The sequence below is a fragment of the Diabrotica undecimpunctata genome, chromosome 4, assembly GCF_040954645.1.
Source record: "Diabrotica undecimpunctata isolate CICGRU chromosome 4, icDiaUnde3, whole genome shotgun sequence".
Lineage (NCBI taxonomy): Eukaryota > Metazoa > Arthropoda > Insecta > Coleoptera > Chrysomelidae > Diabrotica > Diabrotica undecimpunctata.
In genome coordinates, this window is record NC_092806.1 from 134,949,783 (window position 1) to 134,977,107 (window position 27,325).

At 34.5% G+C, this 27,325-nt stretch overlaps 1 protein-coding gene across 1 annotated transcript in view; it reads right to left on the reverse strand.

Annotated features, from left to right (window-relative positions):
• Nucleotides 1–27,325, reverse strand: part of LOC140438428 (integrin alpha-PS5-like) — a 78,856-nt gene that overhangs the window by 23,133 nt on the left and 28,398 nt on the right. The window contains exons 7-13 of the mRNA XM_072528110.1: nucleotides 23,148–23,237; nucleotides 22,006–22,088; nucleotides 17,973–18,161; nucleotides 14,691–14,799; nucleotides 11,364–11,558; nucleotides 9,393–9,685; nucleotides 3,776–3,945 (exon numbers count right to left, since the gene is read on the reverse strand). Coding sequence (XP_072384211.1) covers nucleotides 3,776–3,945; nucleotides 9,393–9,685; nucleotides 11,364–11,558; nucleotides 14,691–14,799; nucleotides 17,973–18,161; nucleotides 22,006–22,088; nucleotides 23,148–23,237 — 1,129 coding nt within the window. The remainder of the gene's footprint in view (nucleotides 1–3,775; nucleotides 3,946–9,392; nucleotides 9,686–11,363; nucleotides 11,559–14,690; nucleotides 14,800–17,972; nucleotides 18,162–22,005; nucleotides 22,089–23,147; nucleotides 23,238–27,325) is intronic.

Genomic DNA, 27,325 nt, shown 5'->3' on the forward strand with positions numbered 1-27,325 from the left:
TACTCTCATCAATCGGCAACACTGGTGTCATTACATGTTTGAATTTCCTAATCTAACATGGATATATTGTGGCACGTGTATGGCTGTCTGAGTTATGATTAATGAAATTGCAGGAACCCGTTGCTTATTTTAATTAAAATTAAGAAATAAAGCGTGCAGACGATAATACTATTACAAGTAAGTAAAATATACTAAATAGTAATTACAATGTAAGGTGTTTTAGCAAATAATAATCTAGTGGGATCGTTTGTTCCCTACAGTTATTTTATATGGGATCAAAATTACCCATCAGTCATAAACTTTTTCTTTTTCAGAAAAGACGAAACCGGCCTCTTAGCGAAAAAGACTTAGAAAAACCTATAAATATAATAACTGACCCAGAAGAAGAACCATTTTCAGCGTCTGATGAGTGTGACTACATTCCTAGAGACAGCGAGGATGGAAGTGAAGGAGTTCAAATGAGCTACGAAGATGAGGAAGGTAACAGCAGTACTGAAGAAGCATATATAAGCAGAGAAATGAACGCCATTCAATGAACGAAGAAAACGGTAATAATGGGAGTGGTGAAGCTACTGACATGAGCCCCAATGTAAACTTGGAAATACCTTTGAAAAAATTTATACCTAGAAAATTGAAAGAAAATTGCCTAAGGAAACGAAGGGTGTCAATCTTTTGGAATTTAACGGACAGTTGAAGAATTTGAAACTTAACTGAGAGGAGACCGACATGTATGAAATTATGATAGTACTTGGCTGCACTCTTGTGATGTCCTATAACAGGGTGCCGAGTTTTTATCATTACTGGTCCAACAATAATTCATTGTCAAATAGTATAATAAAAAATGCTATCGGTAGAGATCGATGTGCTTTCCAACTTTCATAAATGACCCAACAAAACCTCAAAATTGTTCTAAAACATACTACTGAAAAGACGTCGTAAACTGACTGAATCATTTTACCAATCCATTGATGAGACGATCGTAAAATTCAAAAGACTCAATTCAAAATATCTCAAACAATACATACCTAAGAAACCAATCAAGAGAGGTATAAAATTATGGCAACGATGCGATTCCATGACTGTTTACATATACGACTTTAACATCTACTCCGGTAAGGAAATCACAGCACTAAAGGGGACTCTTGGAGAGAAGGTGGTAGTGACACTATGTCAAACACTTCAATCAAAAGACATATGTTTGTGTATTCATCGTTTTTTTTTACCAGTGTTGACTACATGAATAATCTTGAGTTTTCATGCGTTGGTAAATACATGAAGCGCACAAAGAATACATACAATTGATTGATAAGAAGCTATCTAGAGGTGAATCTAATTTATTGGTAAATGATAAAGGCGTAATGGCAGTTAGATGGCAGGACACTAAAGAAGTTTTACTTTTATCAAATTGCCACTCGCCATCTTTATCACATATTGAAAGAAAACTAAAAAAAGACAAAAAATGCACTTTGATTGCCCTGAAGCTATAGTATTTTACAATAAATATATGATAGGGGTTGATTTGGCTGATCAAAAGATTGCCATCTATGATTGAGACAGAAAATCTACTAAATCGTGGCTAAAGTTTCCTCCAAATTGTTAATGGCATATGTAATCAATTCATGGATAATATTTACGGAAATTCACAATAAAGGGAAGAAAGTTTCTCTTCTTTATTATTTAGTACCTGTAGCTGAGCAGTTGATAAGTTTGGAAAGATCCAAAGCCAACATTAAGAAAAGAGTCTCTAGTGGTCTAGGTAGGCACACAAAAATGCAAAAAATTATGACAAATATTGGAGATCACCTTCCAAAACAAACTAGCAGTAAAAGATGTTTCAGTTGTTCTCAAAAGAAAAAGGAAAGCCGTACAAAAACTTTATGTGTTCGATGCAATGTCCCATTGTGCAAAAAGTGTTTTTTAACATTCCACTCATAAGTGGGTTTCAATTATACCTTCTTTTTTGATATTTTTGTTGTTTGTAATTGATCTTTTTAACTGATGGGATCTTAAAATCCCAGTTAAAAGTTCCCACTTCCTCAGAACGGACAAATGTGAATTTTACGACTAATTATATATATATATATATATATATATATATATATATATATATATATATATATATATATATATATATATATATATATAATGTGTTTAAATTAATTATTCTGATTACAAAATTGAACAGTTTCAGTCTCTTAGATGTAAAACTAAATTCAGTGGTAAAAGGGTTAAAACTGCTTTGATAGATATCAAGAAACAAATGGAGACTTGCAAGCAAAAGTAAAAATATTCTGACACTGTTTTCTTGTGATATGTCCATGTTAAATATTATGTTTATATCGGATTCAGTCACAATTGATTGTTATGAAGCTAATTTTTTTAACTAACTAATGTTTGACATTTTTAGATTTCCCCTTTCCATGGAAATCGTTTTAAAAAAAAGGTTATTTTAAAAATTCTGCGAAAAGTATAATCAATAAGTTGTTTTGTATAGGTTACGTTTTACAAAATTGATGATTGACTTATTTGGCCTCGATGCTGTAGTCAATAGCATGATACTATGACTAAGAAGATAAGATATTGCGCATAAGTCGTGACGTAATTGGAGAGCTGCACGTTCGTAATGTCAGTTTTTTGTATGCATCAATAAATAATCTTTAATAAATAGTTTGGAGATATCCTTGTGTGTACGATTATTGTAATTATTAAACCTTTATTCAATATTATTATTTTGTTAATTGAATAATTTCATCACAGAATACATACAAATTCCATTTAACTTTAACAAGAATTCAAATTCTACTCTCCAATGACGGCATGCGCGAACACGACCGATTTTGTGCTACAGGAAGATCCTATCTTGTTTATCATAGTATCATGGTCAATAGTATGCTTATAGTTGAGAAAAATTTAAGGGTGCTGTTTTTATCCTCGGAACATCAAATTCTGACTGTTGTGTGTATTTTTTGGTTGAGTTTACCGAAAGTACAAGCTGATTATAGCCGCAAATGTCAAACATGGAACAAAAAATTTCGGTATAGCAGTGTTGGCATATTTTTATAATGTAGATGCTGTATGCTTCAAATATAAAAAGATAAAGCTTTAGAAAAGTACATTTTGTTTATATTATGTTATGAATTCTGCAATTTTTAATTTATATAAAACAACAATTAATAAATATTTGTTTCTTTGTAGATTAATTGCAGTTAATTATTAGTTAATTTTTTTAGCAATTACCCTTTGATAGATTAGGGGATAGATTTGGCAATCGTCAAATCAGCAGTTGGCAGATTACAATAGATGTTTACAATTAATCTCGAAAGAGACAAATATTTACTCGTTATTGCTTCATATAAATTAAAAATTGCAGAATTCATAAAATAGTATAATCAAAATGTACTTTTTAAAAGATTTATCTCTTTATATTTGAAGCGTACAACATATGCATTATAAAAACATTTCAACACTGCCAAACCGAAATTTTTTTTGTCATTTTCGGCTATATTCAGCTTGTACTTTCGGTAAACTCAACCTTTTATTTTGTATTATATGTTTATGTAATATATATTTACGTATAAATATATATTACATATTTATGTAATGTGTGTTGCATATATTTTGGTTATTTTAAGTGATATTATAAAAACCTTTCATCCTAAATTTTTAGGTAATAATGTTATCAAGTTTCTCTAAAACCTCCAATTGAAACTCCCAAAGAATCACTCTGCATATACAAATGACCCATTAAGAGCCAAAAATATGTAAATATACTTACTTTTTTGGCATAATATTCATACTGAGCTGCGTTTTGCATAAGCTGGCTGAACTACAGCCGTGTATGAACGGGATTGATAAAGTTACAATTTTAGGTCCTTCTACCATTACGTTTTCAACCACATCACTTCTAAGGGAAATTTGAAAAGGAACGAAGTCCCCCTCTGGCTTCTAAAATATTAGGATAATATTTACATATCAGAAAAACAAGAGTTTCAAAAATGTGACTTTTCTATTTTCTTATTTATATTTTTTACTAACAAAACCCGAATATAAAACATCAAAAATTTGTTGAATGAAAATCCCCGAATATATTCTCATCAATTCTCATCATTTTTTTTCTCAAGGTTTTAAGCGATACTGACCACCGTAGATATAAATCAACAGCTAGGAATTTGCATCTGTATGTCCCTAGTTCACATGCCTAATTGTCGTAGTAATTGGTTTAGTTCCTTAGGCTATCCGCAAATAAAAAACGTGATGAGTAAGAAAAGATTCGAATTTATCAGGAAATGTATACATTTCAACGACAATACGAGTTTAGATTAAAATGATGTGGATCGATGATTTCTTCGGCATCTCATACTTCTAGTATTAGCTCACCAAGTTGGTTTATTAAGGCCTCTCCTTCATATTTTATTTTCTCTGCCACAATGCCGCTCTCCCGGGGTTTTTTTGATTTTTCATATCTTTTATTATTTCTTCAATTTCTTTTCTTGTGGGCTTTGGTATTTCTTCCATTACTGCTTGAGGTTTAGAAACATTATAATTTTTTTCAGAAGTCACTCCGTCATTTAGCATATCTTCGAAATATTCTTTTTACGTTTCACATATTTGGTCTTCGTCCACTAAGCAGATTTCCTTGCTTATCTTTTAAATTCATCGTTTTTCACTGATACCCAGTTTTAATGTATTTTACCTCTTTGTAAAAATGTTTTATTTCATTTTGCTTGTAATTTTCTTCAATGCGCTTTATTTTATCATCCATATACTTTCGTTTCCGCTCCCTTAGGATTATCTTTACTTTTTTTCGTTGTTCGGCATACCTTTCTAGGTCGTCTTGTTTTTGCGATCGTAAACTTTTTAATCTCAAATCTGATCTTTTTTTAACTCTGTTCTACATTCGTCATCGGACCAGTGGTTTTTTCTAAATCTTTTTGTTCTTGGTATGTTTTTCGACGTTGCTTCCTTTATAGTGTTTGTAATTTTCAAGAAATTTTGTTGTATTTTACTTACAGTAGTACTATCTTGTTTGGCGTAGGTTTCTTGTAAAACGTGTACGGTCTAATTTTTTTAATGTTGTTTCCAGTTAAATGTGTTTCCTGTATTGCTATGATGTGTATTTGTATGTAGAAACCCTGGAGGAAAGCTTAATAATGCTCACCAAGGTACATTTTCCCAACTCATCCATTGACAATAATCCTTCGGTAGAGGTAGCTCATCCCAGAAGGCCTACTAAGGCGGACTGGAAATTAGCTACCGACATCAGCCTTGCTACAGAAGGGACAGGATGTGATCATCCCGCATCTAACAAAGATCTTCAAAGCTAGTTTGGCATGGAGATATATTCCAACCGCATGGCGAAGGGTGAAAGTCACATATATCCCCAAGGTTGGTAGGGTAATGGACCAGACCCCCAAGCCATACAGACCAATAAGTCTATCCTCTTTCCTAGCAAAAACGCTGGAAAGATTGATAGACAGGTATATTAGGGACGACGTGCTGATGGAGAATCCACTTAGCGATCGCCAATATGCATACCAGCCAGGAAAGTCAACTGACTTGGCGCTGGATGATCTTAACAGACTGCTCTCAAAGTCGCCAGATGACAAGGAGATAGCGGTGGCGACGTTTCTGGACGTGGAGGGAGCGTTTAATAACGTCTCCTTCGAGTCTGTAACGGACGCGCTTAAAAGAAGAGGAGTTCCTGCCTTCATATGCGAGTGGACAAAGGCGACCTTAACAAACAGGATCATTGTGTCCTCGTTAGGTGAAGCCACTATTGAAGCGAAGGCAGGAAGCGGCTGCCCACAAGGAGGAGTTTTATCCCCATTACTGTGGTCTACGCTTATGGACGACCTACTTAATACACTGTCCAGGGAGGGTTTTTACTGTCTGGGTTATGCGGACGATTTGGTAATTGTAGTCCGAGGACGCTTTACCAAAATAATTTCGGAGAGACTTCAAGTCGCTCTGAGGATGGTGGACAGCTGGTGTGAGGAAGAAGGCCTGAAGGTTAACCCTAAAAAAACATCTGTTGTTCCCTTCACCAGAAAAAGAGCACTGCAAGGCTTACAGCCACTAGTGCTCAAGGGAATAGAAATCCCATTCACAAGTCAGGCCAAGTACTTAGGTGTAATATTCGACCAGAGGCTGACATGGAATGGACACATTCAGAAAGTCACACAGAAGGCCACTATGGCCCTGAACACGTGTAGACGAATGTGTTGTAAGAATTGGGGGTTAAATCCTAAAATGAACCTCTGGTTATACACAAGGGTTATAAGGCCCATGATAACTTATGGTTCAGTGGCGTGGTGGAACAAAACGCAACAGTCCGGGGCGATTCGATTGCTCAGTAGCACACAAAGGCTTGCATGCTTGAGTGTTACAGGAGCCATGAGAACAGCCCCAACGGACGCGCTATAAGTTCTGCTAAACCTACCACCTCTGCATATATACATACAGAGTGAAGCCAGATCAACAGTACATCGGTTGATCCAAGGCCAAGCTCCAATAAGTATGATGCAGGGAGCTGATAACTTAAGGCTATACCAGGACATAAAGGCAGACCCCGTTCTAGAAATGCCTGTAGACCGAATGGTTACGAGGTATAGTTTTAACAAAAATTTTCAAATTACAATACCAAAAAGAGAGGACTGGGAAACTGGTCCGCCGCTAACAGCAAACTCAATACGGTATACGGACGGCTCCAAAACGGATACAGGTACGGGGGCTGGAATATATGGCATAAAACCAAGGACGGAAGTCCGGGTATGTCTAGGAACATACGCGACCGTATTTCAAGCCGAATTAGCTGCTATACACAGGTGCGCTATGGAACTAATCGGCCGAAATGTAGATAACGACTCCATCGTTATCTATTCGGATAGTCAAGCGGCTCTAAAGGCTCTCAGTTCGGTACAGGTCGATTCATGGCTGGTATGGAACTGTTTGGATGTCCCCTCTCAGGTGGGAAGTCAAAACAGGTTGACACTTGCCTGGGTGCCGGGACATAAGGGTCATCGTGGCAACGAGAAGGCCGATGAATTGGCCCGAGAAGGCGCATCTACGCCACTGGTTGGTCCGGAACCCTTCTTTGGAATCGCAAATACGATAAAAAGGGCAGCCATACACAAATGGGTGCAACAGAAGTCTCTTGAGTGGTGGAACAACTCACCAGGACAGAGGCAGGCCAAACAGTTCATCAAAGGACATTCGGCTAAATTTACAGCAGACTTACTTTCGCACAGACGCAGGACTGTCAGAATGATAGTGGGTCTGCTCACTGGGCACTGTAGACTCAATAGACACTTGAGTCTCATAAGCCTGACAGAAGAGGACACCTGTCGTTTCTGTCTGGAAGAAGAGGAAACCGCTCTACACGTTCTGTGCCATTGCGAAGGTCTCGCACGAATTCGGTTTCTAGAACTCGGAGAGGAAAAACCGTAAGCACCAGGCTACATGAAAAGGCCACTATCAAGGCTGTTGAGTCTCATTAGGAGGACCAAGCTAGATGAAGTGCTTTAAAATAAGGGGGAAACACAATAGATCTGCAAAGGTTGCAGTGTATCAGGCTCTATTGGCCGCCCCATTTTCTACATTCTACATTCTATGATGTGTATTTTATATTTTTTAAATTCTTCTATTAGGTTAATTAATTATCCCTCCTCGTATACTCCTCGTACATTCCATGTCGCAATATTTAGGTACATGAAAAATGGTATACCATAAAAAAATTGTATGAGGTTATTCTATCATTATCTTTATATGACGCTTGTAAATTCTTAGCTTCTTTACCATCGATGTTCCAGAGAAAATGAGGCAAAAAAATGTATGAAACAAAGATGCCAAAGTGTACTTTCTTTCATATACTTAATGTTCAAAATGTGGACTGTATCTTTGCTTGAACAAAAATAATAATTGTTCATAAATTCCATTGAACTTAGATATTTAGTAACATATTGTACTTACTAATATTCTATTAAAATTTGTTTTGCAAAAATTTCTGCTGCGCATTATACATAATACAGGATTTTTCAAAAAATTAATGTTTTTTTGAAAGCTAAATTTTTATTACTATTTTTAGAAATAAGTTTATACCTTAATGCAATTAAATATATTTTTTATTATAATACAAAAAATCGCGCATTATAGGGTTAAAGAAACACATGTATAAATTTCAACGTTACGGAATAAAGTTTATTTTTATTCATATATGACACACCTTTCGGTTTACCTGTCAGGTAGTTCTGCTTATTTAAAACGCTGTTAATTTATTTTTAAGCTTCACAATAAATTAACAAAATCGTATAAAAATTTCAAGCTTACAGGATCTATTTTTTTTTATTTTTTCAACACTTACAAAAATAGAGAGGTTAATGACATGCAGAGCTGATGCGTGCCAGGTGGTGGTTTTCGCACTTGGCATGCTGTGACTCATCATTATAAGAATTTCTAGCCTTACAGGCACGCGTACACGTAAGCTCATCACTAATTAGCATAAATACCCTCGTACATAGTACAAACTCATCACCGCCATAAAAGTAGGGATTTTAAAATAGACCCCGAAAGATTGGTAAACTCATCACTGGCCTACCTGCACCCCGTGGCAGGTATAGACCAGGCAGGTATAGACCGTAATTGCCGTTCGGCCATTTGCGAAGCGAATTGGGTGCTTATTTCACTTGACTCAAAGTTGGTTTCGCAAAATCCAAAAACTTGGTTTGGTAACCACTTATAAGAGTGAAGGTTCACACGGTTAGTGGCTGCACCACTTATTTGGCTTGCCATTTTTGGACCCAGAACGAGTCAGCGATTGTTTTGTCAACGATTTCATGCGGATATCACTAACCTACCTTCATTTATGAAAATGATCAATTATATGGTAGAGAACTACATAAGTAATGAGTCTCTTTTCTCTCTAACTGTTTGGGCATCCTAATCAAGCCATATACATTTCACCACAAATCCATGCGAATCCTATCATTCCCATTTCTCCAATTATTTTTAATAAATATTTTTATTAAAAAGTTTACTATCAAAAATCTGCATAAATTGGCAGATACGTCTAATAGGTCACACCGTAAGAAACTCGATAATATCTATTTTAAAGCAATTTGCTTAAAGAAATTTCTGAATTTAATATATCACCACATAAACGAGAAGTGTAAGAGATAACAGGCAATCTTCCGCATTAGAAACCAGCGGCATGGGGCAAAAATGCTGGTGATGAGTTTACCTATCTCCAAAGGAGGCCGGTGATTAGTTTACTATATCTCGAAGGGTCTAATATTTTCTGAAGGGGTTAGTAGCTCTCACAACGTTACTCGGAGGGTTCAGTAGCTCTCCTACTAATTATAACGTTCATATTTATTTACTAAAAAATAATTACTTACCTCAGCTGTAGCATTAAATATGTTACAATATTCCCTATTTCTTTCAAGAATAATATTATTTTCTGTATGCCTCACTACATCATCAACGCTTATTTCTATTGAAAATGTTAGTGATGTTAGTTTGCTTAGTGGTGATTTTGGTGAAAATGCAACGCAATAGCGAGTTGGTACTACTGATGTTTTTTCAACGGGAATTGAGTTTATATCTGATGTAAGAGTAGCACGAAATATAATTATTTCTTTAGTCTGAAGTACGAAAACTTTCTCACTTTGATACGCACCAACTGCAATATCTAAAACAACAGATTCTTTTAGTAAACAATTGGTGTAGGTATATCGCTGGCTCAATATTACAAGGTTTTATGTAACATTTTTTTCACTTTCAGACCTTTCAATGTAACAAGGTTTGTACAAAGTAACAAGGTATGTACAAAGTTGATATTTTCTAAATTTGTTAGTAGATGGCAACACATATACTAATTCACAAAAGTCAATTAAGCACAATTGTATGTCAACAAAAGTTCATAATTCAGTATCATAGGTGCATGTATTCAAATACAACCTTCTTTGAAAGTAATATAAAATGTACACTATAACAAAGTTGTGGAGAAAATATATATTTTGGGGTGGACCTACCGGTAGAGGACCCCAAAATAGATAAAACATTGCAAGCAATTAACAAATTGAAGAACGGAAAAGCTCCAGGCTCTGACAATATTCTGGCTGAATTCCTTAAGTACGGAGGAGAAACTCTACATAGACAAATACACAAACTAATAACACTTATATGGAATGAAGAGAAAATACCAACAAAATGGCACGAAAGTGTAATAATCCCCATCCATAAAAAGGGAGACAAAACCAAGTGCTCTAATTATAGATTCATCTCCGTACTTAATACGGCATATAAAATCTTATCGAACATCCTATTAAGTAGTCTGACACCGTTTGAAGAAACTTTCATGGGGGAATACCAAGCCGGTTCAGAAAAATATATCGACCATAGATCAGTTCTTTACTCTAAGATAGCTGCTTGAAAAAGAATGGGAATTCAATAGAACTATCCATAATCTCTTCATAGATTTCCGGCAAACGAAGAGAACGAAGAAGTCACATCGCGAAGAAAATTTACATATAAGTATTTTTTTGATTTCAAAGGGTAACATGTCCAGGTTTGTAAGTTGTTCGATTGCGGTACATTATCAATAAGCTAGAAACCTATATATACGGCACACGAGAAAAGAATCCTACAACTAACACCCCAAACAAGAGTAATCAAGGCAAACATAAGAAAACATTTATATCATATAAGGGCAAGTCATTAGTAATTAAACACATTATTTCTTTCCCTCGTGTTCCTTTACATTACTGTAGAGCTGATACAGCTAGGAATTACCTGGATTCATCATTGAATGTGGTGCGGTTTGCCCAGGCAGGGCAAATAGGGGTTTAAAATAGAAGGGTGAAAATTAAGGGTTATATGCACTGCTTAATGCCACATCATAAAAAAATAAAAATAAAGAATTTTGTTCAAAAAATAATTTTTAGAGTGGACCAATCTTACCACTCAGGTCAACACCAACTCTAGGTCAACACCATCTTTATAAAAGAGATGACGGTATACGGTTACCTTCGTCTTGGAGACCTCTCATAAAGAAAATTTCCTCCGCTCCACCCGCAAATCCTACTGTCAGAAATGTTCGCGCCAACCCCCGCGTCAATTCCCGCGTCAATCACCACGTTCACCCCCACGCCAACCTCCACCCAAACCACGTCACTAACGGTATAAATGAACCGTCCTCTATTCCCAGTACCAGTAATACATTGGTTAGTGATCAGTGTCGTAGTATCTGGTGGCTCGGGAGAGTGAGACCTCGGAAGCCCTGAAGAAGACATCGAAAATAATGTCGAAAGCTCGGCGCGATGATAATTAATCGACGCGGTTCATGTATAAATACATATATTGCTTACCATTGTAACCATCATTGTTTATATCTACTCCTTTTGAAAGACCCATTCCAAATCCTCTAACATTCGGAAAAACTGGTGAAAATGTTGATGGTGTTAATCTCTGGTTAAACGTTTCATTTATTCCAATACTGGTACCCATGTATATATAAACAGCACCAGTACCGTCGTCCTCAAATGGCGCTGATATTGCTATATCTAAAATGAGAAATCAGGCATATATTTCGTTAAAATGTAAACCTATCTTACTAGATAGTGAGAAGCTGATAGAGCATTGGTTCTAACACGGTGACCTGCGGTACTCCTGATAAACTTAAATATAAGTTTGAATATTCTGATTCATAGTTAACTAAGAAGTCTTTGTTACATTAGTGGGATTTCAGGACTTCATAAAACCTATGTGGTAGTGAGATATTTAGTTTAAAGCGTAGACCTTTATACCAGACTAAATTGAATGTACTTCTGAATGAATGCTGCTAAACAATATCGATTATTTTGGAGTTCATTGCTGATATGTTTTACTAATCTATAGGCTTGTACTTCAGTGCCAAGTTCCTATCTAAATCCAAGTTAATATTCTGGAACAAGGTTTATGCTTTCTAGGATTGATTTGAAGACTTTGGAGAGTACTGAGAGTAAAGTGGTAGAAGCTTATGGGATTTTTAATTGTCAAGTACATTACAAGACAACGAGGTGTAGCTGAGTAGGCTGGCTGCGTACGGGATGATTTTTATTCAGATAATCTTTGTCTCATTGATAAAAGTTGTTATAATAGAAATGTTTAATTTTATCTACTGCAGCAAAAATATCATTATTTTTTAAAAACACTTTAACATCAGATTGGTAGCCAGATAAGTCTAAATGCTATAAATTTTGTCACTGGTAGGCTAGTGATTATGTTTAAAAAATAGAGCTAAAAGGATGTTTAAGGGGTTTTATTATTTCTAGAGGTATCTCTCTTACGAACAATAAGTGGATAACCGGTGGACCTGGTCAAATGCCTTCTTAAGGTACAAGAAATATAGATATGTCAGTTTGTTGTATTCTCTTGATTTCTTTTGCACTTGCTTAATATAAATATAACGTCGGTGTATCATCTTTCCGACCTAAAACATTGTTATTATCCTGCTAGTGTTATAATTTCATTCAGCTTATTTGTTATTACTTTGGTAATTAATTTTAGTGCTGTGTTTAATAAATTAATTCCTCTGTAATTTTTCGAGTCCGATTTGTCTTTCTTTTTAAAGAGAGGTATTAGGATACTTGATCTTCAATCTGGAGAAATTCTGTTTTGTTCTATTATTTTTTGGATTAGTTTTAATAGTTGTTTAGTCAGATCTGGTTCTTCGTATTTTGGAAGTTCGGTATTCTGTCCTCTTCTACTGATTTTCTATGTTTTAATTTCCTTAATGCTTTCTTTACCTCTTAATCCTCAATATTTATTTCTTCGTTTGTCATCACCTCTGGTGTTGGTGGTTTATTGTTGTCACCTTTAGCAACTAGGGATCGAAAGTAGTCTGTTCATGTTTCTTTCTGAATGGGTTTTGTTTTTATTAGTTCCTTCATCTCTTTTCTTTGTCCACGGATCATTCTCCATATTTGTTTTTATTCCGTAGTAGTCGTATTTTATCTGTTTTGAGAAGCTCTGCCAGTGTTCCCTTTTTATTTGTCTAACTAAAGTACTTGATTCATTTCTGATTCGTTTATAGTGGTTATATGTCTGTTGTGTTTGTTGCGTTCTGTTTTTTAAAAGGGCTTTCTTCTTTTCTTCACATTTTATCTTCACTTGCCCTTTAAACCATGGGGTTTCCTTTTTTTATGTTAGTCTTCGTTACTTTCCTCTCTACTAGTGATTCTGTTGCTGCGTTAATTATATTATTTTTGAGTGTTTTGCAGCTTTCCTCCATTATATCGTTTTTTAATATTTCATTCACAGCAATCTTCTCTGATATATTTTGTCTGTATAAGTATTCCGTGAATTCCGTATTTGGTCCTTCGACTCTGATTTTTGTTTGTGTTGACGCTGTTCTCTTGGGTCTGAAGTATTTCATGGCGATTCTTATTTTACATAATAGTAAGCTATGGTTCGCTACCTGAATATGCTGAGTTGAGGCATCTTACGTCGATTATTTTTGATGGATGTATATTCTATATCTCTGTTGGTTATAATATAATTTATCATAGATCTTTATCCACGGGTGTTATTTGAAGGGTCTCGGGAGAAAACCATCTCATAATGAATAAAATGCGTATTTGTGTTCTCTTATATCATTAGTGATGTAGCGATGTAGCAATAAAAGTATAGAGGCAGCGATCTAGGGCAAAAAATGTACATGATGCAATATATTATGATGCAGCCTATATGTACAGAGTCAGAGTTCAGTCAAGGTCAACTGCTAATGCTGAGGATGAGAAAAAACATTACTAAGAAGTACAGGTTTGTGTCAAGTTTTTTCGTGCAGTTCATGGTATTACAGGGGCAAAACTTCAACATCTACAGAAAGAGTTAAAGCAGTCTGGAACGGCTCCTAAAGATAAAAGGGGCGGAATAAATTATAACAAACTGAAGTCGAGTAGTGTTAATAGTGTTCACGAGCATTTTCAGTCATTTAAATCAAGAAGTAGTCACTATACCTTACATGATAATAAACGTAAAACCTACTTGCCTAAAACTTTAAATATACTGAAAATGTTTGGCTTAGAAGAGAAACGCACCTGGACTTTCATGATTTTCTTCCATAAAAGATTGCCACAATTGTTGATTGTTTACAAAAACAGTTTGTTTAATTGGTTTAGTTTTAAGTACTAGTTTTTAGTTGTAAATGTTAATGATAAATGTTTTGGAGTATAATATATCAGGCACATATTTTAGTTTTTACACAATATTTAACTGTAAAATTCATTTTTTTTAATAAAATATTTTTTGACATTCATGGTTTTCTCCCGAGACCCTTCATTTAATGTATATTTATGTTGGTCTTTATGGTCAAAAAATGTGTTGTCAAAAAAAAATTCGTTGTTTGTGCAGAAGTTTATCATGAGTTCTCCATTTTCGTTTTTAACATTCTCGTTATGTTTTTGCTTAATTTCGGGAATTACTTGATTGCCTATTCGAGCAATAATATAGCCAAATATGATCATCTTTTGTCAAAATGTTCAGGTCTAAATAATTTGTTGGAACTAATATATTAACCATGGACCATGTACGCGTATTATGAGTTTTGGTACAATTAAAATCTAATCTATTAATTGACGCTTATACGCAATGATAAGATAAAAACAATAATTTAAATAAACAAATATATATCCATAGTATAATTTTTAGTTTACCATTAAACGAATCCAAATTTATATCTCCTAGGTTGACGATACTAGTACCGAATCTTGCTCCTCTTTTTTTGCTGCCATAGAGTATTGAACTATGGACCGTTGCAGAAATCTGAAATAACACGTAATTAGATAGTTGCTATAACTATTTTGTGGTACTAGTTATTACCCTATGAAAGATCCATAGCGATACGCCCTAGTCAATTAATCATGACAATACTAAAATAAATTCCGGAGTAAGCCTTTCAATTTGGTCTGGGCAGAGGACAGTTTTGAGTTTACCAATAGATAATAAATTGGAGTGCAGAAAGAACATCAAGATCTGCATATGTAATGTTAAAACCTTACACAAAGCAGGAATAATCCAGAATGCAAGTCGTGAGATGAAAATATTACATATTGAAATCATGGGAGTAGCAGAAATGAGGTGGCCAGATTCAGGCGAAATACAAGTGGAAGATCACAAGGTATACTATGAAGTTGGAGTAATCGTATCACCCAAGGTTGCCAAATGCATTACTAACTTTACACCAATATCAAAGTGAGGGATGTTACTATAAGTACAAGCCAACCCTATCAATATAAACATGTCAAAGTCTATGCTTTCACTGCAGACAAAGAGGAGGATAAGGTAATTAAGTTTTATCAGAAAATATTAACAGAATCATACAGATAATTTCATGACAGCAAATTCTCATCAATATAATTATTAAGTTTATAATAGAAGATTATAACGCCAAGCTTGGAGCTGGAGGTACGACACAGTACTCAGAGTCAGAGTCACAAAGGGTCAGAAACAAGAGAGAAAACCTAGTAGAAAAATTTGCATAACACTCAGAACTACTTCTTACTAACATATTTTTCCAATTACCACCTCGACAGTTATAAACGTGGATATCCCCTCAAGACAGACTTGGAGACGGGCCTGGTTTCACTGGTGGGTATTACTTGATTGCCTATTCACGCGTTAAAACCCCACAATATTATTATCTTTCCTCTGACTTAATCTACTACTTATTGTGATTCGTCATAAAACCGTAATTCGTTTCCTTTGTTGTTCGAGGCTTCTCAATTTCTGGGCGGTATATTCCGATGATGTTTAGGTCTTCCTTTTCCATTCTTTTTTATGGTGTTAAATTGTGGATCTTAAACAAAGATATGCGCAGAACATTGGAAGCATTTGAGATGTGGCTATATCGAAGAATACCTAAGAAGACGTGGACTGACCGAATCACAAAAGAAAAGATCCTCAGAAGAATGAAGAATAACCGAAAAGTACTGACCCCTATTTAATCTCGAAAGTCACAATACTTTTCACACATTATGCAAAATGAATCCATATATGCCCTCCTACAAGCCATCCTGCAGTGAAAATTATTTGGAAAGCGAGGTCCGAGTAGAAAAACATCCTGGTTAAATAACCTCAGAATCTAATTCAACGCAACATGTGTGCAGCTTTTTCGCGCTGCTGCAGATAAGATAAGGATTGCCATGATGATCGCCAACATTTGTTACGGATAGGTACATCAAGAAGAAGAATATGGTTTTGAAACATAATTTTATGGTTGCGTTCACTTTTTTTGTCCTTTCTGTCCGGCCTTTGCTTCAAATATATGATCTAGGATTACTTTTTGGTTTTCTGTTTATAGTGAGCCTTAAACTCACTTAGTACCATAGGCAGATACACTTACCTGTGAATTACCTGTGATATAAACAACTGTTTAAACTCTCCGATCATAGCTGCTGTTTCAGCCGCTTTAGGCTGAATAATAATCCACTCTCTTTTATCCCAGAACATACCTATTTTTGTACCTTTTTATTTACAACTTACATTTTTTTGTAAGCTCGATCGCTGTAGCCATATTCTACTACGATTTAGTTTCTGTTTTATTTTCTTTCTTTTGTCAATTTTTTCCAAGTATTTTTGGAATTCTATCCTTCCATTTGCGATGTTTAAAGCACAATATACTTTTTCTCATTTATACAAAAGCAACTTTTATCTTTGCGTCAATCAGTTTAAAACTTTTAAAGTTGTCATTACTAAGTAATGATTACTAGCAACTTCAGTGCCTTCACATTATGCGGCGAGCATCTGAACTTGCGACTGATAACAATATGGTCTATTTGGTACTCGGTTATAGTGTCAGGGAAAACCCAAGTCACCTTATGGCAGTTATGCTGCAGAAAAATGGTTCCTTGTATGACTAGATCGTAGTTAACTCAAAAGACTACCAATAAATCCCCGTCTTCATTCTGATCGGCAAAAACATAATATCCCGTTGTACTTATGCTTCAATTACTCGTTGACACTGTCAACTTTTACCTACTATTTTTCCATTGCTATTCCTATTTCTATGTCTATCTTAATTATTACACTCAACCAACATGCTACAAAGAGCAGTACAGAACTCTGTTTTTCATATGCTTCAACAAATTTAATAGAAACAATGCGATGGATGACAATTATATTTCTGATTTTGCTTTGAATATAATGATAGCAAACAACTGGCCTTAATTTCTGGATTTAAACCCGATGAGAACATTTAAGTGCTATATTTGGTCTGTACTTTTGTATGGAGCAGAAGTATAAATATTAAAAGTATAAATTATGAACAGAATTTAGGCATTGGAAATGTGGATTCATAGACAGATGCTGAAGATACGTTGGATAGCAAAAAATAAATGAGGAAGTACTAAAGAGGGTCAACAAAGATAAAGAATTGTTAAATACCGGAAAACATCATATCTGGGACATATAGTGACGCAAAAATGATATAGAATATTACAACTGATCCTTAAAGGCAAAATAGAAGGCCGTAGAAGTGTAGGAAGAAAACGTTTCTTTGTTAAAAAACATTCATGAATCAAGTGAGATAGCAAATGCAGGAGATTTATTCCGTGTATCAAAAGACCGAGAAGCCTTCGGAATGGTAGTCGCCAACGTCATAGAACTCTGACATGGCGCGTGGAGAAGAACAAAACCCGATAAAGTTATTACGGAGTTCAGGTTGACGTATAGTGGGAGAAATGTGTGCAACTTCGATCTAAACATATTTAAATATTGTAGCAGAAGTGTGAACCCATATCTGATAGGAAACCTTTTTCTTACAATAAAATTTATTAAACCACTCTTCTAATGTAAGGTGTTATTTGTAATTTTAAAAAATTATGGTATACAAATTGACTAAACTTTTTTATTGTAGTGACTCAAAACTTTTAGGCAGCAGGTACAGATTAAAATATTATATTCGTTTACTTTACACAAAATCGCATAATTTTACTTACATCGCTGTAGAAAAATACGCATCCTTCATCGAATGTACTACCTGCCGTCATCGGTGCACCAATAAACAACTCATCTGAAGTATCGTTATTAAGGTCAACAGCTAAAAATGATGAACCGAAATAAGCGCCCAAACCTTGACTATCACCCAAAAACTTTTTTTCTACTCTTCTGTTGATGATAGCTATTACCTGTAATGAAAAGAAAGTAATAAGATTTAGCATATCTCCTAGATACGCAAATAAAACAAGGACAACAGTTAGTAAATGTGATGACAGTATTGACTTGATTTGGGTACCGTCCTCAATTTTCACCTACATATGTAACCAAGTCTTCTCGCTAAGACCTCTTCAGTCTTCGTTCCTCCATTGGTGGCTGGTATAATTCACTGATAATTTGGATGTGTTGCGTTAAATTACGAATTTTAGCGTGGTTGGCATGAAGTGATATGACATCTTTTACGGTTGGTGCTCCTAGGTCATTGTGGATGGTTGCATTGCTTACATACCAAGGGGCGTTAGCAATGTTTTTGGTACTGGTCTGCAAATTTTTTGTATTTGAAGGCTTGCTGCAGCCCCAGAGTTCTATGCCAAAAGTCCATATTGGTTTTAGTGTGCCTTTGTAATGCAGTATGTTGTTCTCCAATGGCAGTTGTGACTTTCTGCCAAGTAATGAATTCATTTTTTTCAGTTTTTTTGGCGTTAATGTGTTTCTTTCAGGTGAGCTTTCGGTCCAAATGTAACCCCAAATGTGCCTCTAGCAGGAATGGGGGCATTGTTTAGACTAATTTGTTGACAGGTGCCTCTTCTTGTTGTAAATGTGACATGGGCTGATTTTTCGTTGCTGACTTTAATTATCCATTTTGTCAACCAATTATCTAATGTATGCAAATACTTTTGCAGCTTTTCAGATGCTATGTCTAGATCTTTGTTTGCAACTAAAACGGCTGTGACGTCATGCGTAATGGGTATGTCAGCAATAAAGATTAGGTACAGAAAAAAACCGAGGACACTTCTCTGAGGAACTCCGGATTGGATTGAGTGATAGGTTGAGAAATCATTATTGATTTTTACTTAGAACGAACGTTCGTTAACATAAGATTTCAGGATAAAAAAAAGAGGTTAAATCTTTGTAAATGGGTATATTTTTAAATACACCCATTTACAAAGATTTAACCTCTTTTTTGTGATATGTGGTATACAGCCAGGTGTAAATTATTTTCCTTGTGGATTTCAGGATAAGGTACATATCGCTAAGCAGTAAAAATTTTAATTTATATAGTAAACCGTTGTGCCAGACTTTATCAAAAGCCTGCTGAATATCGAGAAATACTGAGGCAACATAGTCTTTTATTTCAAACTTTGCGTGATTTTATTTACCTACTATTCTAGGACCCTGGGATTGTTGAATATTTTTGACGGAAACCAAACTGATTTTTCGGGTAATATGTTCTCGAGCGGTACAGTTTCGCTTATTGTTCAATCACAAACTATTCCCTTAATTTTGAATGTCACATTATTCTTAACTTCTTACCCTTTTATAGTTTCACCGTGTATAATTGAAACATGTGAAACATATCAAGTAATATTTTAATAATTAGAGTCCATTCAACCTGCAAACCTGCAAACTTAATAAATTGCCAAATAATATATTTTCTATTTGAACCTTCTAAATGTTGCAATAACGGCATAGATTGAACTGTATTGTAAACTGTATTGTTGGTATGAAAGAAGCATTAACCTCTGTGCTGAGGAATACATTATTTGTGACATTATAAATTGGGGATTTGAGCTCATTTGAGCGCAGTCTATTATAGAAAGTTACCCAACCAACAACTAGAGTGTAATTATTAGTAGCTGTCAATAAAACTATAATTTTTACTCCACACTTAAACTATTTATTTACCATCGTCGATCGAGAAGAATCCGGCTCGAAGGACCACTGGACAATTCGATGTAAATATCAGCATCGAATTGTTTTCTAATGCCCATAACGATGGTAAATATGGTTGAAGTGTGGATTAAAAATTATAGTTTTATTAACAGCTACTGATAATTACACTCTAGTTGTTGGTTAGGTAACTTTCTATAAGAGACTGCACTCAAATGAGCTCAGAGGTTAATGCTTCTATCATACTAACAAATTTTAAACTATGAACTTACAATAGAATTCAATCTAGGCCGTTATTGCAACACTTATGAAGTTCAATTAGAAAATATATTATTTGGTAATTTATTAAGTTTGGAGATTTATAGGTTGAATGGACTCTAATTATTAAAATATTACTCGATATGTTTCACAATGTTTCAATTATACACGTTGAAACTATAAAAGGTTAAGAAGTCAAGAATAATGTAAGATTACAAATTAAGGGATTAATTCGGACATTTAAGTAGGTTCCTAGAAGCACTGATAAACGGACAAAGGAAATGTCTAAAGGCCTAAGTGATGCCTCATATAGAGCTGACACGTTAAAGAAAGAGTACATACGACTTAAAGTGAAAGCGACTTATAACCGTGCAATCGAATATGCAAAAGAATATACGAACACATACGAAAAAATATTAAATTTTCATTACAATCATGGACACTGGAGTAGATATAAGAAGATAGCCAATAATAGATACGGTCGTACAAAATGAAGAAGGAGACATCGTCATTATTGGATATTTCCTAATAATTGACAACACTAGATACAACCTACTGAGAGTCACAGCTTTTCCGTTGTCGGTGAGAGGTGGTGTTGTGTGCTCGTTGTTGGTCCCAAGGGATCTACTTGCAGTAGATTACAATAATTTACACTATTTTGAAATGACATATGAAGGTAAAGTAAGGTGTATAGAATTAAACAAAGGAGAGTTGGCATGTTCACCAATGGGAATCAATAATATGGATACCCAGTCAAACTTTATCTTAAATGAATTATATGATAGAACTACCAACACCACCTGCAATATAATAGAGTACACGATAAAGGAAGCAAGTTGGTTGAAAAAAAGCACACCTAACCTTTGGCAAGTCATTCCACCATACGCTATAAATTTAGCTATAATTTGCGACGGTTCTCGATCTGAACATATAATCAACCCAACGAGTTTTATAAAGCTATCACCAAAATGCGTTGCTCAGACCCGAAATATAACATTACTCACATCCAGTAATGGTTGTTTGAAAACAGCATTTGGAAGTTATTTAAAGACTCCCGTCATTTCCATTGAATAGCTTATGCAGAGGCCAATCATAAAGCAGATCAACATTTACAGACATAATATAGATATTCGGGAAGATGAGTTGCCAAATGTTGTACTGGAGGCAGAGCAGTTTGACCGAGATATATCCGAATACACGTGGAAAACCATTGCTAACCATCAGTGGATTCCTTATTTAACCACGGGACTAGTCAGTATATTCATTATTATGTTGATTGTCATTATGTGGAAGGTAGTCAGATATATTCGAAACTCCAAGAGAGTCAGAAAACAAAGGCATCAAGGTTCTTGCATCCAACCTCATCCAGTGCCTCGAAGACATACGGTATCACAACCAAATTTAAGTAAAACTTTAGAGCCCCTCCTAGATCAGTTTCACTTAATGAGCTTAGATTTGAATTAGATAGTTTAGCTGAATCATAAATTCTAAATATTCAAGTTATAGGTAGCACTGCTCGGGTGAACAATATGTTCAATTACAAACTAATCCCTTAATTTGTAATCTCAATAATGTAATAACAATGTTAGGACAAAAATGTTTTTAAGTAGACAAATAATAGGCATTTATTTGAAGATATGCAAACTTTAATAAAGTTCTCAAATATGCGAAATACGCCAGCAATATGCATATAGCATAAAAACCGCTTCCTATTTATAATAAAATACTACTAATACCAATTTTTAATTGGTTTTTACATTAGCTTACATATTTGCTCATAATACTTAACAGGAATACAAAGAATCAAATTTCGTATCTCGTCCTAGCTTACATATTTGTTCATAATACTTGTTAACTTAACGGAATACAAAGGATCAAATTGCTTACCTCGCCCCTATAATTTTCGGCTCTAGGTGCTCCACCAATAATGTATTCGTCTTGTTGATATTTGGCATAACCAACTTTGTAACCTAAAATAAATATTAAATTCAGTACAATATTTCCTTATATATAATTATATATGTTCTAATGTACTCCTCTCAAGTATGGCATAACTTAACTTTTTACTTAAGTTTTTTATAACAAATTTTTTATATACATGTATTATTATCACATGTTCTTTTGCAGTGCTAAGTTTGTTAATTTGTAAACTGTAGCTAGTTTCAATTAATTTTTTATACAACTTTATCTCTGAATGTTCCATCATTGGAAGCTTTTTTACAAATTTAATATCGTTGACTGCTACATGTCTTTTTGAGGTAACACACATGTTTTAACTTCTCTTTGGATGTCTGGTTTTTTCACATTGTTCTTTTTAGATGAACTGATGATGCTTTCTAAACAGAAAGCGAAACGTCTTCAATAAATAGATGAAGTAGCCACCTTCTTTGTCTTTTATTTCTCCACTTTGACCGAAAAACCCACCACTCTTCGAGTGTACCTTAGCTTATATATATATATATATATATATATATATATATATATATATATATATATATATATATATATATATATATATACTGTAATGTTGTGTAAGCGGTTCTTCAGGTTTCTTCCTTATCGGTAATCTCCCACCAAAGTCTTCATCTTCGTAGAAATCTGTGGCTCCACAAACATTCTATTCTGAATTATCATCAGTGTCTGAAGCAATCGGAAGGGAGACTAAGAGAGCTTTTGCTTCGGGTAATAAGCTTTTTTCGATACTTTGCCTATTGGTAATAATGCTGCTGCCATTCGATAAGTATATTGTACTAGAGATATAGTTAAACAAAGTACCTGGCTATTTATTTAGAATACTTCCGAAATTTTCCTATATCAGTATCTTTACCACTCGAAATTCTTGGTAAAAAATATAAAAATGATGGATCAGTTCTTCATCGATTACTGTTATACAAGCTGATATAATATTCTTATTCTCAAAGAAATGTCGAGCTATGTTTCCATCAATATTATTGCTAAAACCTGGTTGTAACAAAATAAAAAATATTCTTATAAATTATGCTTTCGTACAGAGTTTGTCAATGTCTTACCTAAATAATCGTATTCCTTGTGTTCTGGATATTTATCGGTTGTATAATCCCATGGTCCCTTTGAAAATAAAGGTCTTGTTAAAATAGTACCTGTAAATTTAATAGAGATATTATAGTGCGGTTTGTTTAGTATAAGGTCTTACCTATTTTATAATAATTATTTAGCATATTGGCATTATTGACAAGAAGAAAAAGTCAGCTCCAGGAATCATTAGACGAGATGACAGAGGTAGACATGAGCCAAAAATTAAACATTCAAATGAAGCAATTGAATATATGCGTAATTATATTCTTAATTTCCCTGCAATCGAAAGCCACTATTCAAGACGACACACTACGAAAAAATACCTGGAAACTGGGTTAAATTTACAAAAAATATATAATTTATTCCTATAGAGCGTTCAACGTTAAGAAAATAACATTGCGGAGATTGGACCATGTATCGTCCTTATGGACAATAGAAGCGCGGCGATGCCACGACGAACACAATCACGGTTCAGGGTTGTATTATTTGTATTTTCGTTTCCACAGACATGAATTAAAATTAATGTTTTTTAACGTAATGGACCAAAAGTGCCCATTCGAAACAAGAGATGAAAAGTAGGGAAAATGATTTTAATTAAATAAATAGTATTCACAAAAGATAATTTTATTTTATCTTATTTTAATTATAGTAACGACAGTTTATTGTTTTGCGGTGAGAATACCATATGCCATGAATCATGGAAACCAGTAGAAAATATTGCTTAACTAAATCATGCATTTTGCCGGCTATTAAAGATAAGAAATTAAACGGACCGCTTTGTGTAGCGCAGTTGTCCAGCTATTAGTTGGAATGCATATATCTAATTTTTACTAATTGCAACTTAAAATAATGCGGTTTGCGTATGTCGGCGATTTTATGTCGTTCTCCGTGCAAAACAAATTGTTTTAAATGTATTTAATTATTATCTAAATTTAAGAAGTGGTGAAAGCGTTATAAGTTTAACCGATAAAGTAAGTGCCCACATTAAACAGTTTTTTGCACTGGTTTCAGCTTACAAGCGAAGCAGTAACATCTCCAGAAGATGCCAACCCCTAGTGTTGCCGAAACGTCGAGAACTAATCTCAGAGGACAACGGCCTAACAGCCCGAACAAACAGTTTAACAAGTATTCTAGATTATTTCACCTCATTATTGTCGCACGACGAGCAAAATTCATAGTTTGTTCCTTTTTCATTTCATTATGAATAGTTTGAATACGGACGTTAAAAAATTTGCATATCTATTTTGATGGCGCTGGTGGACAAAATAAAAACTATAACGTTATAAGATTTATTCACTACATGGTAACTGCTGTTAAACGTTTGCGGTCCATTGAAATAACTTATCCTGTGAAAGGGGTTTCCTACTTGGAATGTGGCACAAATATGGGACTGATTAGCCTCAAAAATAGAATGGAAACGCCTTCGGATTGGGAAGAAAATATATCCAATTCTCGCGTAAAACCATTCCCATTTTTCATCATCTCAGTAACTCAAGATTTTGTTAAAGAGTGGACCAAATTTTTTACCAATAGATATCTGAAGAAATGCCCTTTCGCAGTACAAAAGATGAAGGAAATACTGTGCATCAGTTCCAACCCCCTTACTATGTTTCATCCAATTCGTTCTTCTGCTTAGTCACAAAAGTCTGAAAGTCTTAAACAATTAGAGTTTCATTTGCCTAACCAGTCGTATTTCAACTTTATTCCTATAAGTGATGAAATATATAAAGATATATTATTTTTATCTAAGTTATGCGAGTCTTGAGATGCAAAAGAGATGTATGTTTCAATTCCTCGTTAAAAGAAGCCATGTAAACAAAAAATGATTGACAAAAAGAAGGCAATACATGATCCAACCGTGAAGAACAAGTCTACGGCCTTGGAGCGAAAGATAGGTAAATACCTTTTTATAAAATATGTTTTTTTTTCATAGCTAATGTTAAATTGTTGCTATAACAACTGTTTTGAGTAGATAAAGTATCACTTTAACCGCAAGGGTAGATAGAGTGACACTCTAACAGCAAGAGTAGATAAACTGTTTTAACTTTTTTTTATTCAATAAAATTAATAAATTCAAACACAATAAGGATTAAAAACAACTGAAATTTTACAATTAACATTATTAGAAATATCTAGTTTTGGAGCATCACAACTTGTACTCGTTTGCTTAGACACTTGATTCGAGGTACTGAATTAATTTTCTGGTCCGCCAAGTATACACTTGGATCTTCTTCTTCAAGTGCCATCTCCGCGGCGGAGGTTGGCAATCATCATAGCTGTTCGGACTTTTGAGACGGCTGCTCTGAAAAGTTCATTTGATGTACATCCATACCACTCTCTCAGGTTGCGCAGCCATGACATTCTACGCCTCCCTATGCTTCTCTTTCCTTGGATCTTTCCCTGCATAATCAGTTGGAACAAGGTGTATTTCTCTCCACGTGTAATATGTCCGAGATATTCTAATTTTCTTGTTTTTATTGTATTTAAGATTTCGATTTCTTTGTTCATCCTTCCCAGAACCTCTTTGTTTGTGACGTGTTCTGTCCGTGATATACACTTGGATACAGCAATATTATTGCTTATTGACTCTTCATTGTAAGATTCTGCAACAGATGACGATTTCCATTCACCTAAACGTTTAACTTTTACTAGATCAGCTCCAGAATTTGCGAACATAGTAGCTGAAGAACGACGGAAACAATGCCCCGTGTACATTTCTAAATTTGCAAGTTTTAAAAAATCTGCAATCTTCTTGGGGATATTATATATAGTGTTAATCCCCACCGGTTGAATAGTGCACTTTTGAGATCGATAATTTACAAAAAACTTACTGTGAGGTACGTTTTTGGGGCGCAAGGCAATATACTTTCTCACAATTTCCAAGAAACTCAGTCCACTTTTCTTGTCAGCAATACAAAACGACCTTTCCTGCTTGGTATTAGTATCAGATAATAAAACTATTATCACCGATTTTCTGTCGTCCACGTTAAACACTTCTAACTTGTACAATTCATCGGACCTAGTCGCTCCATGCACACCAAGAATAGCAATAATCTTCATAAACAAATAGACGTCATCAGGAGCTTCTGTCAGAAATTTAATAATGTCATCTGACTCCAGGATTTTGGACTTTTTAGCTTTGTATCCTTCACTCAGGTTTTTTAGTAAGGTGGTTAACTTGCTGAATTTAGAAATATCACAATTTTTATTTACCAACAACGTACGCTTCAGCATCGAATAATATGACCATAATGACGATGGCATTGCTTTCTTCGACTTTTCAGAAAAATACGCCAGGAGTATTTTTTCACACACGCCATTGATATTCTTAATGCTTTTCCACTTTTTAAAAGACTGGTATTCTTTCTCATACATCATCCTAGATTTTTGTGGCAACAATAAACTTTCTTCTTCCAATGCTGCATTTTCTACATCTGATGGCAGGTTTCCCTTTTCTTGTGTCAATTCTTTTCCGTCTATTTCGTATTTATTCACTTTGTACACAAAACGCAACAATATTCTCCGCAAAAACCAAAACGTAACATTTGTTTGACATTTGTTGACAGAGTAATTCATATCCCTAGCAACGGAGCAACACAATTGCGATTTTTGTGCTAAAAATTACAATTTTCTTTGCAATTCTATTTTTTACCTGAACTTGAAGTCTTGCTATAGAAAAAAATGTTGTATTGCACACGACGATAAAATCGCATTATCTTCTCGAGCATAATTAGCGTCTCGACTGACGTCTCGACGCTAAAAAACGCTCTCGAAGATAAAGTACAATTTTATCGTCTTGTACAATAAATAACTATTATGATATCAAAAAAATATTAATTTTCAGAAGAACAAAATGGTACCAACCAACACTAGGTCCTTCAGGACTGAAGTCTGTAAGATAAAAAACAACTCAAGGAAGCAGAAAATCAAGTAAAAGCTGAAATCTTTTATTGATAAGATCGATTTTTTAACTAAAATATTTTATTTTGTTTTAGATGAAAAGCAGAGAACAAAAAAGCAAAAACAAAGCAGTAATAATACTGTGACTAAACGCCTGTACTTGTGACATCCATTGTTTTCTTCGTTAAAAAGTGGACATTACGCGACTAATTTTTTATTTTGTTAAAAACAATTTAACTCTTATGCTTTGTTT